We start from the raw sequence: 18,480 nt of genomic DNA on the forward strand, positions 1-18,480 counted from the left end.
CAGGTATCTTAATGTTACAAATGTTGCACTGGGTATCGGAAAAAGACTTACATTAGAAACTCTGGCTTTGGGACTTCCCTGGTGGTCCAGTGGGTAAGACTCCGCGCTCCCAATGCAGGGGACACGGGTGTGATCCCTGGTCAGGGAACTAAGATCCCACATACCGCATGCCACAAGGCGCCGGCAAAAAAAAAAAAAAAAAAAAAAGGAAACTTTGGCTTTTTAGTGAAGTGGAAATGTTTTCTTTGAAGCTCTGAAATGTGAAGCTCACACTATTTTAAGCATGTTAATGAAACATTTTGCAATCTTTCAAAGAATTATGAGCAATATCATTAAAATTTCAGGTTGAGATAATAAATTTGAAATACACTTACTTGTAACTCATATAACTCATTGCTGTATCTTCCGTATTCAACCATTCCCCCAAATACTAATATTCTGGTACCATCACAGACAAATCCATGGGCAGCACAGCCTGGAGGGATGTCTCCTCTAACAGCTGGCAGGAACCACTGATTTGTAACTAGTTGCCGAAATAAAATTAAAACCAATTATAATAAACAGTTATCACAAACTATGAGTATGTACTTTTATATGAATCATTTATATCAGTGGTTCTTAATTGGGAATGATTTTGCCCCCCCAGGGACAAACAAAAAAATTACAGTTGTCAGAACTGCAGGAGGAAGGTGTTACTGGCAACTAGTGGGTAGAAGGCTGGGGATATAGGGCAGCCCCTAAAACAAACAAAATTATCCGGTTCAAATGTCAATAGTGCTGCTGTTGAAAACCCTGATCTATATCACTTAATTTCTCAACAAAAACCCTACTTGGGGAGCATCATCCTCTCCATTTTACAAGTGAAAAATCTGACACTTAGGTTCAGTTACTTTAGCGCTGATCCTTGAGCAACTGGCACAGCAAAATTCAAACCAGGTCTAACTTATTCCACAGCCAAGGTTTTTACAGTCTACCTAATTGTCGACTAACTTTTTAACTTTTTTTATGCTGGGGTGCCAGGAAGAGGAGAAGGTGAAAAAATAAAGTTTCCCCTACTCCACCATTTTATTAATTTCTAAATGACCACTACGATTAAGTTGTTTGGTCAAAGAAAAGTTATTGATCACGACATAGACCTCAAACTCATTAATTAGCCTTACACCAAGAAAACAGCTTCCTTAGGACAGCTGGCGCATTTACAAGTGGGAAAAATGAAATTCCAACCTCCTTTCTGTTCCACGGAGGTACTCAAAGTCAGGGCCTCCGCGGCCGGGGGCATTTCTGATGTGCAGCGGCGCTCAAGCCGACAATCCTCCCCGAGCGCCGAACGGCTGAGCTTGGGCACACAGACAGGCGCCGGTATCACCCACGAGCCACTTCCCCGCCAGTGAAGAGGGCTACCAACGGGGTAAGAATCTTGACTGCCAACTGCCAGGTACGGGGCTGTATTTGGGGTGAAAGTACCAGAAGGCCTCTCGTTTTCCCTCCTCATCTCCCCTATATTCCCTTCCTCCTAAGGAAGACAGGCAGGCAAAGACGGGAAAGGCCCGGAGGAGCTCTGGTTTGGAGGTGGGTTTTCACAGGGAGGGATCTCGGGGCCCCGGAGTGGGCGAGACTTCGGGAAGAGGCCCAGGCGGGTGGAAACAGTCTCTCTCGCCTACGTCCGCCAGCAGGGCTGGGGTGGGGGGGTCCGGGACCGCCTGCCCGAGGGCCGGCGCGCCCCGCTGGGGGGCCGGTTCCGCCCCGCGAACCCCGGGGAAACGGAGCTACGGACCGGGACGCTGCGGGATTGGGGCCTCCCGGCCGAGACTCGCTCCCCGCCGCCCGCCGGAGGAGGTAGTGACCCGGCGGTGACAGCTGTCAGGGCCGCGGCCGCCGCCTCGTCTCCCCTCCCCCTCCGCGGCTCCCACAGGCGGGGCCGAAGAACCGCCGCCGCGCCTACCCGTGTTGTAGACGTGTAGCTCGTCGGCGATGCCTTCGTTGCCCCCTCCAAAGATGATCATCAGCTCCCGGATGGCCACCGCTCGGTGTCCGTGCCGGGCGCGGGGGACCGGCCCCGTGAAGGAAGAAACCCGCCTCCAGTTGAGGAGGCTGGGAGCCGCCATCTTCCCAACCCCCGCCCCTCTGTCCACAATGCACCGCGCCTGCTCCGGCGCCGCTGCTCCGGGAGGAGAGGTGGGACCCGCCTCCAGCTGTGCACGCGGGAGGGGGGGAACCTCACGGAGGACGGTGATGGTCACGTGACCGCGGGCGTCCAGGGTAAGGATGGAGGGCTGAGGGGAGCAGAGGGGGTCCTGGTAAGGGCGCCCCGCCCCCGCCCCCGGGTGACGTGGCTGGTGTTGGCACCCTGGACAAGGGATTTTAGGGTGGAAGGAAATTTCCTACCGACCAGTCTCCCCTCCCCATCCAGAGCCTCCAGTTTTTTATTTGCGGGAGAAGATAACAGCGTTTTCCTTTACGGCCACTTTGAGCATCTAGGATGTGCGGGCGAGTCAGACCCTTTAAAACAGGGGTCCCCAACCCCCAGGCCGCAGACCGCAACCTGTCGGGGCCTGTTAGGAAAGGGGCCACACAGCAGGGGGTGAGCGAAGCTTCCGCTTCGCCTGAACTATTCCCGCCCCCCATTCCGCGGAAAAATTGGCTTCCACGAAGCCCGTCCCTGGTGCCAAAAAGGTTGGGGACAGATGCTTTAAACAATGACAACACAGCAAGAGAAAAGCTCTCGTAGAGGTTTTGAAGTGCCGGGAGCGCGGGGAGAGGAGAGGGAAGTCCATCTCCGCCGAGGGCGTGACTGCGCGCCGAGCGCCGGGGCGTAGTGGATGCCCGCGAAGGCGGGGGGAGGGAGGGAGCCTGGACCATGGTGGAGAGGCCGCGAGCGCTGCGTGCCACCCGCGGCTAGGAACACCGGAGGGAAGGTCGGAGCTAAGCCTGCAAAGGCAAATTAGGCAGATCAGATTTGGAGGGTGACATGCCAAGAAGTTTAGGAACGGTGAGCCGCGAAAGTTGTTTTGTTTAAGCAGGTGGGAGGTTATAGATTTATCTTTTATTACTATCTAACATTTGAGGGTGTTTCATTGACAAGCACTGTCCTCCTTGCCTTATATGAATTAACTTGTGATTCTCCTAACAATCCAGTGAAGTGGGTACTGTTATTTCCCTTTCGTGGATGGGGAAATGAGGCACAGAAAAGTAAAGTAATTTTCTCATGGGCACACAGCAGAAAAGAATTAGGGCCAGTATTCAAACGCAGAACTTCTGATTCCAGAGCCCCAACCCCTAACCACTATACCATACTTAGTGTGAATACAGTCATAAGTAACCCTGTTAAGTCCGGGCTGCTTTGTGATCTGGTCCTACACAGAATCACACTCAAAGAGATACAAGTCCAGCGGCAGAGGTGGGGGGGGGGCGGCGGGAAATGAAAGCAATTTAAATCCCTACCTCACACTCTCAAGAAGGTATCAAAGAGTGAATACACATAATGTAGGCCAAATTTCCTAAAATTTCATTTCCCTCATCTTACTATTTTCAATTTCTCTCGTATGCCTAGCTCATCTCTCCTCCCCCAATTCCCTCAAACCTAACCGTGCCTCTCCCACCTTCTCATTCATCTAAACTTCCTTTTGACAGGTAATTCTCTCCCTTTTAAAAAGGAATTCTTAGTATTCTTTCCAGCTCCTGCTTTTCAAGTTCTTCCTGTCACTGATTAATTCCCCAATTTCATAATATGGTCAAAGAGAATTTGGAATCGGAATAGGAAGGTGGCTGGAAACAAAGAAAGAAAGCTATGAATATTTATGTACTGATATTTTTCTTGGTCACATACATAACATGGGCTCTTAAATGTTTCAGTTATAAAGTTTTTATGTATCTGAAACAATACTGGAAAAGTTGGCGTAGAGCCATGAGTTTTTCATAAAACTTTAAATACTTCATTTAAAGAATTTTTTCTTATTCTGAGAGTTTAATGGTAAAATGTCCTAACTTTTATGACTGATGCTGTAAGTGGATGGTAGTTTGTTTTGTTTTGTTTTGTTTTTTTAATGTCCTTATAGCAAAAGACTAAGGGTAAAATTAAAAGTTGCAAACCCAATGTTGATATTCAAATTAAAAAAAATCAAAACTGGTATATGATATTTGAAAGTCTGAAAATCTCTGAACTAAGGGAGAGATGAAGGCAAAATGTTAAGACAAAGGAGATTACAAGTGATAACTGGTTGCTTAGATAAAGAACTTCAGGACAGTGGTGGAGGTCTGTATTAGTTTCCTAAGACTGCTGTAACAAAGTACCACAAACCAGGTGGATTAAAACAACAGAAATTTGTTGTCTCACAGTTCTAGAGTCTAGAAATCCAAAATCAGGGACATATCCCTCTGAAACCTGTAGGGAAGAATACTTCCTTGCCTCTTTCTGGCTTCTGGTCGGTGGCCGTCAATCCTAGGCCTTCCTTGGCTTGTAGCAGCATCACTCCAACCTCTGCCTCCATCATCATATGGTGTTGTCCCTGTGTGTCTGTGTTTCTTCTCTTCTTATAAGTTCACCAGTCATATCAGATTAGGGCCCACCTAATGGCCTCACCTTAACTTGTTTACATCTGCAAAGGCCTTATGTTCAAATAAGTTCACAATCACAGGTTAGAACTTAAACATATCTTTTTTGGGGGGACACAGTTCAATACATGACAGGATGCTTAATCCAATGGGAAAGATATTTTACCAGAGCACCTTTGACTCAATGCTGCTTAAGTGAGGAGTCTAGAATAGGTCACCAATTCTCAAGAAAGCTACCTTCAATCTTTGAAACTTTAAGAATGGAAGTTACCACCTAGGAGGTGAGTGTAGAAAGGGAAGAGAAGAGTGAGGCAGAATAGCGCCCTGAAGAAACCAACTTTTAAGAGGTAAAGACAGCAGGAGGCTCTCATGAACGAAATGGGGAACGAATAGCCAGAGAAGTCAAAAGGGAACTGGGTGAGGGCGATGTCAAAGAAGCCACAGGCTAAGGGGCTTTCACAGAGCGGAAGTGGTTATCAAAGCCAAGAGCCATAGAGAGGTCAGATAAGAAAAAGATGAAGAAGCAACGTCTGCAAACTAAGAGGTTATTAATGGCCTAGATTAAAATACTCAGTGGAGTGGGAGGAGGGAAGCCACAGAAGATCGAAGAATGAATAACAAGTGAGGACGCACAGATAACATGTATAGTCTACTTTTTACAGAGACTTGCCCCCAAAAGGAAAGAAAAAAACAGTGGCTGGAGGGGAGAAATGGCTGTGTACAGAGCAAACTCTTCTTATTCTTTTCCAAGGATGAGACTTGAACATGATTGTGGGCTCAGAAGAAGGATCCAGTTGAAAAGGTAAGACTGAAGGAGCAATAGAGATGTCTTAGTCTGTTTAGGCTGCTGTAACACAATACTAGAGGCTGGGTGATTTATAAACACCCAAAATTTACTTCTCGCAGTTCTGGAGACTGAAAGTCCAAGATCAGGGCGCCAGCACGGTCAGATTCTGCTGAAGACACTCTTGCAGGTTTCAGACTGTTGACTTCTCACTGTATCCTTACCTGGTGAAAGGGATGAAGGAGCTCTCTGGGGTCTCTTATAAGGGCGTTAATCCCATTCATGAGGGCTCCACTCTTATGACCTAAGCACCAAAATACCAAAGACCCTACCTCCTAACACCATCACCTTGGGGGTGAGGATTTCAACATATGAATTCGGAGGGGGACACAAACATTTAAATCATAGCAAAAGAATATGTCATTTGGAAATGCTTTTTGTTACAAGTAGCAGAATATCCGACACAGTGTGGCTAAATGATAAGGCACTTAATTATCTTGCACAAGAGATCTGGGGTAGGTAGGTCTAGGGTTAATTCAGCAGTTCAATGGTGTTACGGTTCCAGGTAGCAGCTCTGAATTTCTCTTGACTTTTCCTTTATGGTCAAAAGAAGGTCGTTGTACCTTTGGACATTGTGTCCCCATACAACCATGCCCAAAGGCATGAAGCAGGAGGACAGCCAGGATGGGGAAATAGAGCTTTCGTTTTACAGGGAGGAAAAGCATCTTGCCCAGAAGCCACCCAGCATACTTGCTCTTAGGTTTCACTGGCCAGAACTGGGGCATTTGCTATATTAAGATTATGTTAGCTACAGGGACAGAAATAGGCTTTAAAAGTTTATGTTTCTCCCATGTAAATGAACTTTGGAAATGGCAATCCAAAGCCAGCATGGCGGCTCTATTTCACCACATCTTCAGGAATTTGTAGACTTTGTGGATTAGAATTCCTCCTTCCAACTCATGATCCAAGATGGCTGCTCCAGCTCTAGCTATTGCATCTACACTCCAGCCAGCAGGAAACAGTAGGGGAAAGGAATGTTCCCGTCTCCAGAACACATTCTGGAATTGTACATGTTATTTCTGCTTACATCCCATATGCCAGTATTTAGTCACAAGGCCACAGCTAGTTGAAGGAAGTTTGTGAAATGTAGTTTTTATTTAGAATGGCCAAGTGCTCAGGTAATAGTCAAGGTTCTATCACAGAGAAAGAAGAGAAGAGCAGACTGTGGGGGTCTTCTTGCAGGAGGGTGGCTATAGGAGTCTAAGAAAGTGTTTTTGTTTGTTTGTTTTTAGCCCTAATAATGAGAAGCAGGCAAGGGAGAAGAAAGTTGGAAATGAGAATTGGTGAGTTAACCAAGTAGGCCTGTCTCAGGGCAGGTTGAAACTTGATTGAGCAAGATCCTAGAGGATCAAGAAAAGATGGATTCAGAAGTACATGTAGATTTACACATGTACTAGGGTTGAATATATGTCTATCTCATAGATTATGTAATTGTTTATATTCTATAAAAATATATTAGAAAACAGAAAGCTCTATTGGACAGCGCTGCTCTAGCCTTTTGAAGTTACGTTAGAGAAGATGCCTTCATCTGTCACCACTTTCTCTCCTTCACTCCCGCTCCCCCATATCAAACACCATCATTTACCTGGAATCTCAGCATAGAGGATAGAGGTTAAGATCACGGGATTTAGAATTCAATAGGCATAGCTGTTTACTAGCTATGTGGTCTTGGTCAAATTACTTATTTTCTTTGAGCTTCAGATGCTTTGTCTATAAAATGGGGATTGTAATAGCATCTATTTCTTAAGGTTATTTTGAAGATCAACTGAGATAATATATGCAAAGTACAGGCTGTCCTTGCTTTGCATGAGAGTGCAGTTCTGTGAAAATGGCCATGGAAGCTGAAACCCTGCAAAACGATCTTAATTACTAATGGGAAAAATTACAATTGTTTTGTTCATGATCTTTAAATATTTTTGTTAAAATATTTAAAGTTCTCTTACTGTTGGTTTTAAATGTCTAAAGAAATGAAAAAAATAGTAGACTTAATATTTATTTGTTCTACTGTAATTTAAAACATTGGACATATTGAAGATGAAAATTAAATATTTAGGGTTTGTTTTTGTTTTGGTTTTGGTATAAAACTTACCAAGAGCAGCTGAGCAGTGCTTACCTTCTTGCCATATAACTTACTGTAAGGAGCGAGCATCTTTTCTGTGCCTTGGAAAATGGTCATACTCCTTTCTAAGTTTGGATCAGCTTCCCACATTTTATCCTTTGCACTTTTAACATCATAAAATACCTTTGAGAGTTCCTCTAATGTGAATTTTTTGCCCATGTCATTTCCTCTGGAACATCTCCATCCCTCTCATCACAACCACTTTCCTTATTTATGTTCGTAAAATCACCCTTACTAGATTTTTCTGGCTGCATAGCTAGAGTTGAATAGCGACAGTATCATCCCACGGCCAACTAATTTCTTCTCTACCTTCATTTACCTTTGATTTGAATGTCACTCCCACTATTATCATTTTTTTGTTTCTTTGCTAACTTTTCTCTTTGTTGGCCAATTCTATTATCCATTTTTGTAGATGTCACATGGGTTTATCACTGGGAATTAATGAAGCAACACAACTACACGCTTTGCTGTCTGTACATAAGCCGAATAACAGCTATCCAGTGACCAATCACTGACAGACTGTCAAAGAAGTGACATGATTGGTCATTCATCATTGATGTGGCTCTGTTATCAGCGTAGTAATTTTGTGGACTGAAAAGCTAGCAGCAAAGTCAGTAATTATCCAATTACTCAGTTGATATACTGTGGTAACAGATTTGAACTGTGTTGTAGGGGGACTGATGTTATTAAACTACACTGTGGTGACTGAAATTTGTGCTGATGCCACGCAGAGCAAGGACAGTGCTGTGCTTATGAAATGCCTAGCACGTGGTTAGCATTTAGTAAGTAATAGAGTGTTTAACTTCTATCATTTTCATTATATTACTACTGTTTCTACTCCTCCTGAGCTACGGGCCACTGAGGAGTCAGTCCGAGAGGGAGGGGCTGGTGCTGGGAGGTGGCAGACAGTGCAGTGTTTTCAGCCAAGAGTGTAAAATGGCCGTGTCCACGGGATACCTTAATCTCAGTTGAGGACTCAGGCCAAGGGCTTATTGGCAGCAGTCTGAGAAGGGGTTTTGAGGAGTGCCAGCAGGTAGGCAGAGCTCAACAGCAGAGAGCCTAGGCAGGCGCTGTTCCTGAGATGAAGGAAGCAGATGGTGTCTGAGAGATCTGCTCCCAGATCACAGGGCTCCAGCCATGGCTAGAGCTGCGGCCAAGGCCTGGAGAGGGCAGCTGGCCAGAACAAGGCAGGACCCCAGGCCAGGTAGAGCCTACACCAATTACCAGAGGAAGGAGCTGGCACATAAGCCAGGGAGGAAAAGCAGTCTTCTCACGTGGGAGAAAGGGACCCTGTGTGCAAAGAGTCAGGTGCAGGAGCGATTGCTGCAGCTCAGGGGGTAGCAGGCAAGAGCCAGAGCAGCTAAGCTCTGGACAAGGAGATGACCCATCACTGAGCCCCACCAGCCAAAGAGAGGGAATTGAGGCCCCCATAGTTGTATTTCCTGCCCCATGTGGATGATCCCGGAGCCCAGCCCTGGGAGACCGAGGCAATAAATAGAGGCTTGTCAGCCTGACCCAATGCAGTGATTCACTGCTGCTGCACAATGCTGCTTCCTTTCCTTCCAGTCACATTTATCAGCCTTAATAGAGTTTATCTTACCTACTTATCTACAAAGTAATACACTCAGCCAAGGCAGGCCCATTGGGTAAGCAATGATGAACATTTGGCTTTCAACTAATAAGAAATAAACGTGGAATAATAATGACTCAGATATACGTTGTGTTGACTAATGAGAGCACAAATCGAAAAGGCATATAGATCACATAGGACTGTGTTCAGGCAGATAAGTGAAACCTGACCGAAGTGACTTAACCGCATCCAGGTTTATTTCCCTCACACGGTTAGATGCTCCGTAAGTAGTCAGCTCAGGCTGCTGTGGTGACTCCCGGTGCCATTGGGACTGAGGCGGCTCCGCCCTCCTCCCGTAACACGTGCAGGGCTGCTGAGTCACCCAGCGCCAGGGCACGGATAGTTGCCATTTGCTTATGAAGCTCTATTCTCCACTCTTCTGTAACTTGTTCAGTGCCGTGAGGCTGACCTAAATGTATTACATCACCTGACGTCTCCAGGTCTCTGACTTCCAGTTGGGTTTGGCCAACGGGAGGCACCACCCACGGGAGACTGTAAGGTTGGGGTAATGTACCTCCTAGTCCCTTTCGTGGGGGTGAACAGAGGTTGCTCCTCTTGGGCAGCCCTTCCCTGCAGCTGCTTTCTCCCACTCCTGGTAACCACTCCCTTCTCTTGCCTGCAGGACTTCGGGTGGTAATGGCTCCCTGCATTGCCAACCCCAGGCTATAGCATCAATTCTTAACCATGTTTCCCTAACACTGACTACACCTTTTCAAATAGTGCCTGTTTTCAGAGTCTTCACCATTAGCTCATTGGGGTGGGCCATCTGTGTCCTGCCGGGACCCTGACTGACTTGCCACGGCGGTCTCTGCGGTCTCTGCGTGCAGCCCGTGGGACCATATGCAGCAGCACGGGGTGGGCCTTTCATCCACAGGGCTGCGAGATGGCGACTGCACCTCCAGGCACCAAGGTTGGGTTTCAGACAGGAGGAAAGGGCAAAAGGCACCAAACAGCACTTTGCCAGGAAAACAATAGCTTTCTAGGAAGTCATAGACAGCCAACTTCTGCTCACATGCCGCTCTAGCTTCAGGACCTCTGAGGAGGTGAGTATTTTTAACTGAACAGTTGCCACCTCAAATGACAGAGTGTTTCTATTTGAAGGGAAGAAGCAAAGAGGTTATTAAGTAGTACCAGGCTACCAGTGTTTGAAACAGCATATAACTCATTTGGACTTTTTGAAAAATGTTACCGGTTGCTTTCTGTTACAATTTCTTTCTCTTGTTTATACCTTGGGGTGTCTTCATGCAACAACAATAATAATAACTTCCATGTACTGAGCCCTTACTGAGTGCATTACATGCATGATGTCTTTTAACCCTCACAAGAAGCTTCCTCACCTTACAGGTGAGGAAACTGAAGGTGAGATTTTCAGGAATGTGTAAGTATAACATCTGAGCTAACACCTAGGTCTGTCTGTCTATCTCCAGAGCCCAAGCTGGTAGCCACTACACTTAGGGTGCCCCTTATATCCTACATCTCTTTCTATTCTCATTTCTTCCCCAGGGGAGAATCTGTGCATCCAATGTGGAAATATAGGTCATAGACAGTAAGCCTCTTGCAGCTCAGCACATGGCCCAGCAGAAATAAAGGAGGGGCTTCTCTGGTGGTGCAGTGGTTAAGAATCCACCTGCCATTGCAGGGGACACGGGTTTGAGCCCTGGTCTGGGAAGATCCCACATGCCTTGGAGCAACTAAGCCCGCAAGGCACAACTGCTGAGCCCGCATGCTGCAACTACTGAAGCCCGCGAACCTAGAGCCCATGCTCTGAAACAAGAGAAACCACCGAAATGAGAAGCCCACACCACAATGAAAGTAGCCCCTGCTCGCCACAACTGGAGAAAGCCCACTCGCAGCAACGAAGACCCAACGCAGCCAAAAAAAAAAAAAAAGACTAGTGCCACTGAGGAACTGAATTTTATTTATTTATTTTTAAACAAACATAATTTCTTTTTTTGTTATTTTATTTTATTTTTATTTTATTTATTTTTTATTTTTGGTTGCACCAGGTCTCAGTTGTGGCAGGCAGGCTCCTTAGTTGTGGTTCACTGGCTCCTTTAGTTGCGGCACGTGTGCTCCTTAGTTGCGGCTGGTGGGCTCCTTAGTTGTAGCATGCGAACTCTTAGTTGTGGCATGCATGTGGGATCTAGTTCCCTGACCAGGGATCGAACCCATGTCCTCTGCATTGGTAAGGCAGATTCTTTTTTTTTTTTTTTTTTTTTTTTAATTTTTTATTTATTTATTTATTTATTCATTCATTTATCCATTTTTGGCTGTGCTGGGTCTTTGGTTCGTGCGAGGGCTTTCTCCAGTTGCGGCAAGCGGGGGCCACTCTTCATCGCGGTGCGGGGACCGCTCTTCATCGCGGTGCGCGGGCCTTTCACTATCGCGGCCCCTCCCGTCGCGGGGCACAGGCTCCAGAAGCGCAGGCTCAGCAGCCGTGGCTCACGGGCCCAGCCGCTCCGCGGCATGTGGGATCCTCCCAGACCAGGGCTCGAACCCGGGTAAGGCAGATTCTTAACCACTGCGCCACCAGGGAAGTCCCGAGGAACCAAATTTTTAATTTTACTTAGTTTTAATCAATTTAAATTGAAAAACTGATTCACGATTCAGTTATTGGAAAATTCTGAAGTATGTTTGGAGCAACCTGAATATGTGAATCTATTTTTTAAACTGTAAATTTTATCAAATCTAAGTACATATCAATTGTTTCTGATGAAATTTAGTTTGGGAATTGAGATGTGTTGCAGGTGTAAAATACACACCAGATTTCAAAGGCTTCATACAAAAGAAAAAGTCTTGTTAATAAGTTTTATACCAATTACATGTTGAAATAATATTTTTGTATATATTATGTTAAGTAAAATTTATCATTAAAATTAATTTTACCTCCTTGTTCTGTTCTTAAAGTGACTACTAGAAAGTTTTCCATGACAATGTGGCTTGCATTATATTTCTGTTGGGCAATACCACTTTAGAAGGTGGCAGTGAGCAGGGGCAGACTCATTTCTTTATAGGAATGAGGGAGAGAGGCCATTGCTAAATAAATTCCATGGTCCCAGGCAAAGTGCTGGCACCATTTCCTGGATTTCTGAGAATCAACGGCAGGAACACAGAACAGCACAGAGCTGGGTGGGGTTGATTCACTGCCTGATTCCTTCCCATGTTCAGTCACAAAACACACCATCTTGAAATTTCTGTCACTATCATTGCCTTGGTCGAAGGGAGACCACAGTTTTTATCTGGGCTTTGATTTGGGGACAACAGCATTTTAATGACTAGGGCATTTTAGGAGAAGCTAGCGGCCAGGAAAGATATTCTTAAAATCGGTATGAACTTAATTTTTTCACTTCTGCCCTCTCAAAGTTTACCTTAGACCCAATGTGTGGTGGAAATTCACCCTCCAAGCGTCTGCTTTTCTCCAGTTTGGAATGTTTTCCTCCAGAGCAGCCTTGTTTTTGAAATGATTTGCGGGCTGCCGGAGGAGGCTGGGAGAGGAAGTCTGACCCGCCAAGCCCATCTGGAAGTGGTTTCAGGGGCCGCATCACTCGGCCAGCACAGCGCCTAGATTGCCAGCTGCCTGGAACAGGGGTGGAAGAAACCCGAGCTGCTCCAGAGTCTGCGCAAGCAGGGGAGGTGCAGTGGGGGAGGAAGACTGTCTTGGAAACGGAATATTGGCCTTGAGGCTCTCCAGCCCTTTGAGATTTCCAATGGGATTGTAGGAGCAGCTGAAGCAGTATGAAGGGCAGCACCCCAGGGCCAGCCACGATTTGAATGCTCTGCCCTGCAGCTCTTCTGGACGGAGGAGCCCTGCCCTCACCGCTCACCAGGTAAACAGAAATTTACAGCAGGGTGACAGCCTTTCTATTTCACCCTGGCCTGCTGGCAGCTGTCCTTTATTTTGCTGTAGATGCAAGAAAGTAAATCAGAGGTGGACTGTCCCACGCAAACCACCTTCAGGCACTCCAGCTGATGTTTGTAGCATGCTAGCGGAATCTTCTTCTTCTTCTTCTTCTTTTTTTTTTGCCATCGCTGCAAATCCAAAATATTCAATGTGCAAGTTTTTCACATCCTGGACTGCTTTTCCAGACCTGGGTTTATCTCCGTCCCCCTACCCCCAAATAGTGTGATTTACTTACTATTTTCATCATATTTTAAGTGTGGAAATCATCTGTTAGCTAGGACTGGATAAATGCTAGCATTTAATGCTGGTATGTTTCTGAGCCACAAAAGATTTAATTGAGCTGTGATTCATGTTTTCAAAATCTGTCCTAGGAAGCTATTCTGAGGGCCCCAATCCCCCCAAAAGAACTGGCAGTTGTATGAAATCTAAATGAGGCTTATTGTAAATATGGTAGTCATAACGGTCGGGTTGAAAATGCTTTTTAACTTTCAAAAAAATGTCTTCTTTTGTTCACTTTATGAGCAAGCATAATACATTGGCTAAGCCTGATATATAACTTATGACATAAGTTAAGAAGGGATAGTTAAAACAAGAGTAAGAAGATAGAGAGGAAGAAAATATGATATCCAAACATCTGAATGTGCTGTGGAAAAAAGTCAGTCCTCTAGCTGTTTGGCCCGTGCAGCCAAATATCCAAAGTGACATTGATTTGTTTTGTCTTTTCCTCTGAATGTTTTGGTGTTGCATTTGTATACGGTATCCTTTGCGTGCTGCGTAATGGAATTCCAGGCTTCCTTCTAACTCAGAAGTAGAGCAGTGCAGGGCAGTGGTGGGAACATGGGCTCTGGGGTCCGACTCACAGAGGTGAGTCTATGCGCTGCCACTTATAAACTTTATAAGCTTTGACTCTGGGTGACTCCATCTCCTCATCTGTAAAATGGGAATTAAGCGACATCATGTGTCTAAAGGACATAATGCAGGATCTGCAGAGTAGTGAGGCTTCAGGGGAGGTCAGCTTCTCTGGTGGTGCTGATGATGACAGTGGTGATGGTGAAAGTGACCACGCATCCTGCACTGGGCCGCAGCCCTGCTTTTGACACATTGTTCCCTCCCAAAGTCCAGTCGTTCAGGTGCTCCTCACATCCGTCCAAGTGGTCTCTCCAGGGTTCTGCTTCCTTCCTTCTTCTCTTCAAACACCTCTCCTTTTTTTCCACTCTGGCTCTCTTTAGTTCTCCTGCTTCTTCCCTTGCTGAGAGAAAGACACGCTCAGCAAGCCACAGCCCTCACCATTTTCATTCCTAGTTCCCAGGGGGCATGATTCTAAAGATTTCTTTTATTTCAGCGTCTGCCAAAGAATGTTCCAAAGAAGATAGTCCCGTGGGGAAAATACGTTCTGTGAGCCATATCCCCCTCTCAGCACTCTCAAGGCATGATGGCATTTTAAAGGTCCTGAGAAGTCCTGAAGAGCAGGGGTCTCCAACCCTCGGGGCGCAGACTGGTACCGCTCCGCGGCTGTTAGGAACCGGGCCACACAGCAGGAGGTGAGCAGCGGCGAGCTCGAGCAAAGCTTCATCTGCCGCTCTCCATCGCTCGCATTACCGCCTGAACCGTCCCCCCCCGCGGCCTCCCCCCACCGTCTGTGGAAAAATTGTCTTCCACGAAACTGGTCTCTGGTGCCAGAAGGGTTGGGGACCACTGCTGCAGAAGAGAAATCTGCTTAAGTTTGTTTTTTAACATTTTTTTTTTTTAAATTACTGGATTTATTTATTTATTTATGGCTACATTGGGTCTTCGTTGCTGCGCTCCGGCTTTTTTTTTTTTTTTTTTTTTTTTTTATGACTGTGTTGGGTCTTCGTTTCTGTGCGAGGGCTTTCTCTAGTTGTGGCAAGCGGGGGCCACTCTTCATCGCGGTGCGCGCGCCTCTCACTATTGCGGCCTCTCTTGTTGCGGAGCACAGGCTCCAGACGCGCAGGCTCAGTAATTGTGGCTCACGGGCTTAGTTGCTCCGCGGCATGTGGGATCTTCCCAGACCAGGGCTGGAACCTGTGTCCCCTGCATTGGCAGGCAGACTCTCAACCACTGCGCCACCAGGGAAGCCCTTAAGTTTGTTTTTTAACACTGTGATTCCCAGTTGACACAGAGCCATTTTATCACATCACATAGATTAACATAGGCACTCTGCAATATCCTATTCTTTTTTTTTTTTATAAATTTATTTATTTATTTATTTATTTACTTATTTTTGGCTGTGTTGGGTCTTCGTTTCTGTGCGAGGGCTTTCTCTAGTTGCGGCAAGTGGGGGCCACTCTTCATCGCGGTGCGCGGGCCTCTCACTATCGCGGCCTCTCTTGTTGCGGAGCACAGGCTCCAGACGCGCAGGCTCAGTAGTTGTGGCTCACGGGCCCAGTTGCTCCGCGGCATGTGGGATCTTCCCAGACCAGGGCTCGAACCCGTGTCCCCTGCATTGGCAGGCAGACTCTCAACCACTGTACCACCCGGGAAGCCCTCCTATTCTTTTTTAAAATTTATTTATTTTTTATTTTTTGGCCATGCCATGTGGCATGTGGGATCTTAGTTCCCTGACCAGGGATCAAACCCACACCCCCTGCAGTAGAAGCATTGTCTTAACCACTGGACCGCCAGGGAAGTCCCTGCAATATCCTATCCTGACCACACATGTTTTCACCCTGGTTCCTCTCATGGACATCCTACTTCATACCTTTCCTGGCGAACACCCAAGGGGACATCTTGTTCTCCCTTCCCTGGTTAAGGACAGATGATTGATCACGCATGCCATATTGATATGTAGAAAGTCTGGCCTAAGGTGGGCAGCAGGGATCAGCAAACGTTCCCTGCAAAGGGCCAGATAGGTGGCTTTGCAGGCCAGATGGTCTCCATCATGACGACTCAGTTATGCGGAAGTAGTGTGGAAATGGCCGTGGAAAAAACATCAAACAGCAACATCAAAGAATAAGCCTGGCTATGTTCCCACAAAACTTTATTTTTAAAAAATGGTGATGGGCAGGATCTGGCTGTAGTTTGTCGGCACCTGGTCTAAAGCCATGTTGTGAAAGAATGCCTCAATTCATCACAGGAGAAAGCAGGATGGGTCGTCCGCAAACTGAAGACATCCCCACCCTGCTTATTTTGGTGGATCAGGAGTAAGCCTTTCATGCTCCAGCAAAAAGTAAAAAGGCCAGAGGTGTTTTGTTGGGGGCCAAATTCCTAAGTCCTGGTTTTGTCCTTCTTTCTCTTTTCTTCAAGTGAACGCATGCTCCTGTCCTGTTCATCACTCTGTAGTCTGCCTGGTTTAAGTTGAAGTGCTCTATTAAATGTATTTTATGCACATGTGAACTTCAGGGTCAAGTCTTAGAGAATACCGTGAAATCACAGAGCTTCTTGGCAGGTCTCTTAACCTCCCTGAACTTCAGTTTCCTCATCAGTAAATTGAGAAAAATAACCTTATAGGGTTGTTGTGGGAATCAAATTAATTAATATACATATAAAGGTCTTAGAACAATGCCTGGCTAATAGAAATTACTATGTAAGTGTCTCCTATTATCATTGTAATAAATTATTTAATTTAACCTGCAAAACAATCCCATTTTACAGACTGGGTTTTGTAAATTGCCCAAGATTACACAGTAAGAAATGAGGCAGAACCAGGATTCAAAGTCAGCTCTGTCTAATGACAAAACCCATGATATTTCCACTCAGGTACATGCCCTGCCAGATTTAAGTCATTCAAAAATACATTTTAGGAGCCCCTCTTTTATATTCCTTTTTGATTCCCAGGTTCTTTCCTATTACCTCCTTACCTGAACCCATGGCAGACATGATTAATCAATCACAGTGCCCTTCCTTCCTTCCTTCCTTCTTTCCTTCTTTCTTTCACTGAGTCTTGTGATGGCTTTAGACTCCTCAATTTGTCAGTCCTGAAAGCTCCTACCAACTGATTAGAGTTGGCATGTAAAATAAAACTTATGGGCTCTGATTTTTGGAATACTTTTCTGGAGTCTCTCCCACTTTTGCCTTTTCTTCCAAGGCAGAGCTAATCCCCTTAGCCACTGCCAGGTCTTAAGACATTCTTTCCAGGTTTGACCACAGGCCCAGACTCTTTGACATTTGGTAAAACAACTCCCCATGCAAGATAATCTGGGACCTGTTTTTAAACCTCACAGACATTTCTCTGGTCCAGGTCAATTCCCTAAGCTCTCCTTTTTCTTCCTAGTCACAGGCCCTAGGATCTTTCCTCTTTGAAGCTCCAACCATCCAGGGCCTTACCTAGGGATTTCCTCTTTCCAACACTGTGAGATGACTCCCCAGCTGCATCTTTCTTGCTGTCCTGAAGACAGGCCTATGGGCTCTTAATGCTGAAGGCGCGATTATTTGTTACTACAGGGAAACTACAACACAGAAGTCACTCAGCTTAGGAAAGCTTACAGAGGCTCAGGGGACATGGTTCTGGGGCTCCTTGTTGTGATGGTAAGAGAAAGGCCAATAAGAAGACCCGCGCCCTCTGCTTTTATTTACTTTTTTTTTTTTTTAATAAATTTATTTATTTATTTATTATTTATTTTTGGCTGTGTTGGGTCTTCATTTCTGTGCGAGGGCTTTCTCCAGTTGTGGCAAGTGGGGGCCACTCTTCATCACGGTGCGCGGGCCTCTCACTATCACGTCCTCTCCCGTTCTGGAGCACAGGCTCCAGATGCGCAGGCTCAGTAGTTGTGGCACACAGGCTTAGTTGCTCCGTGGCATGTGGGATCTTCCCAGACCAGGGCTCGAACCCGTGTCCCCTGCACTGGCAGGCGGACTCTTAACCACTGCGCCACCAGGGAAGCCCTATTTACTTATTTTTAAAATAAATTTATTTATTTGTTTGTTTATTTATTTATTTATTTTTGGCTATGTTGGGTCTTCGTTGCTGCATGCAGGCTTTCTCTAGTTGCGGCGAGCAGGGGCTACTCTTTGTTGCGGTGCGTGGGCTTCTCATTGTCGTAGCTTCTCTTGTTGCGGAGCATGGGCTCTAGATGCACGGGCTTCAGTAGTTGTGGCATGTGGGCTCAGTAGTTGTGGCTCACAGGGTCTAGAGCACAGGATGAGTAGTTGTGGCTCACGGGCTTAGTTGCTCCGCAGCATGTGGGATCTTCCCGAACCAGGGCTCGAACCCGTGTCCCTTGCATTGGCAGACGGATTCTTAACCACTGCGCCACCAGGGAAGCCCCTGCTTTTATTCTTGTAGTGGGACCATCAACCTGGCTTTACCCTTCTTCTGGCTTTTTCCTTAGTGAGGATATGCAGACCCTTTTCTTCCTGTGATTGAAGAACAGAACAACAAGAGCCCTTTCTTCCTCTCTCCTATTTCTCACTCATTCATTCCACACACATTTCTTGAGGCACACAGAGGTAGGTCGGCCACACTCCCTGTCCTCTGT

General features: G+C 46.1%; 2 protein-coding genes across 31 annotated transcripts in view; one reads left to right on the forward strand and one right to left on the reverse strand.

Annotated features, from left to right (window-relative positions):
• Positions 1-2,143, reverse strand: part of HCFC2 (host cell factor C2) — a 44,503-nt gene extending 42,360 nt beyond the window's left edge. Inside the window, exons 1-2 of the mRNA XM_057557304.1 lie at positions 1,943-2,143; positions 375-523 (exon numbers count right to left, since the gene is read on the reverse strand). Of these exons, the coding sequence (XP_057413287.1) occupies positions 375-523; positions 1,943-2,105 (312 nt within the window). The 5' untranslated portion in view covers positions 2,106-2,143. The remainder of the gene's footprint in view (positions 1-374; positions 524-1,942) is intronic.
• GLT8D2 (glycosyltransferase 8 domain containing 2) overlaps positions 1,393-18,480 on the forward strand; it is a 57,923-nt gene continuing 40,835 nt past the window's right edge. For 2 of the 30 annotated variants that reach the window (XM_007165764.3, XM_057557329.1), the window contains exons 1-4: positions 2,143-2,259; positions 5,303-5,353; positions 6,628-6,678; positions 12,508-12,971. The gene's annotated coding sequence lies outside the window, so the exon portion shown is untranslated. Of the gene's footprint in view, positions 1,409-2,142; positions 2,260-2,854; positions 2,990-5,213; positions 5,354-5,457; positions 5,526-6,627; positions 6,679-10,042; positions 10,188-12,507; positions 12,972-14,387; positions 14,587-18,480 lie in introns of those variants that run through there. The other 28 variants (XM_057557312.1, XM_007165766.3, XM_057557309.1 and 25 more) reach the window with 28 other exon arrangements.

Source organism: Balaenoptera acutorostrata, chromosome 11 (assembly GCF_949987535.1).
Source record: "Balaenoptera acutorostrata chromosome 11, mBalAcu1.1, whole genome shotgun sequence".
NCBI lineage: Eukaryota > Metazoa > Chordata > Mammalia > Artiodactyla > Balaenopteridae > Balaenoptera > Balaenoptera acutorostrata.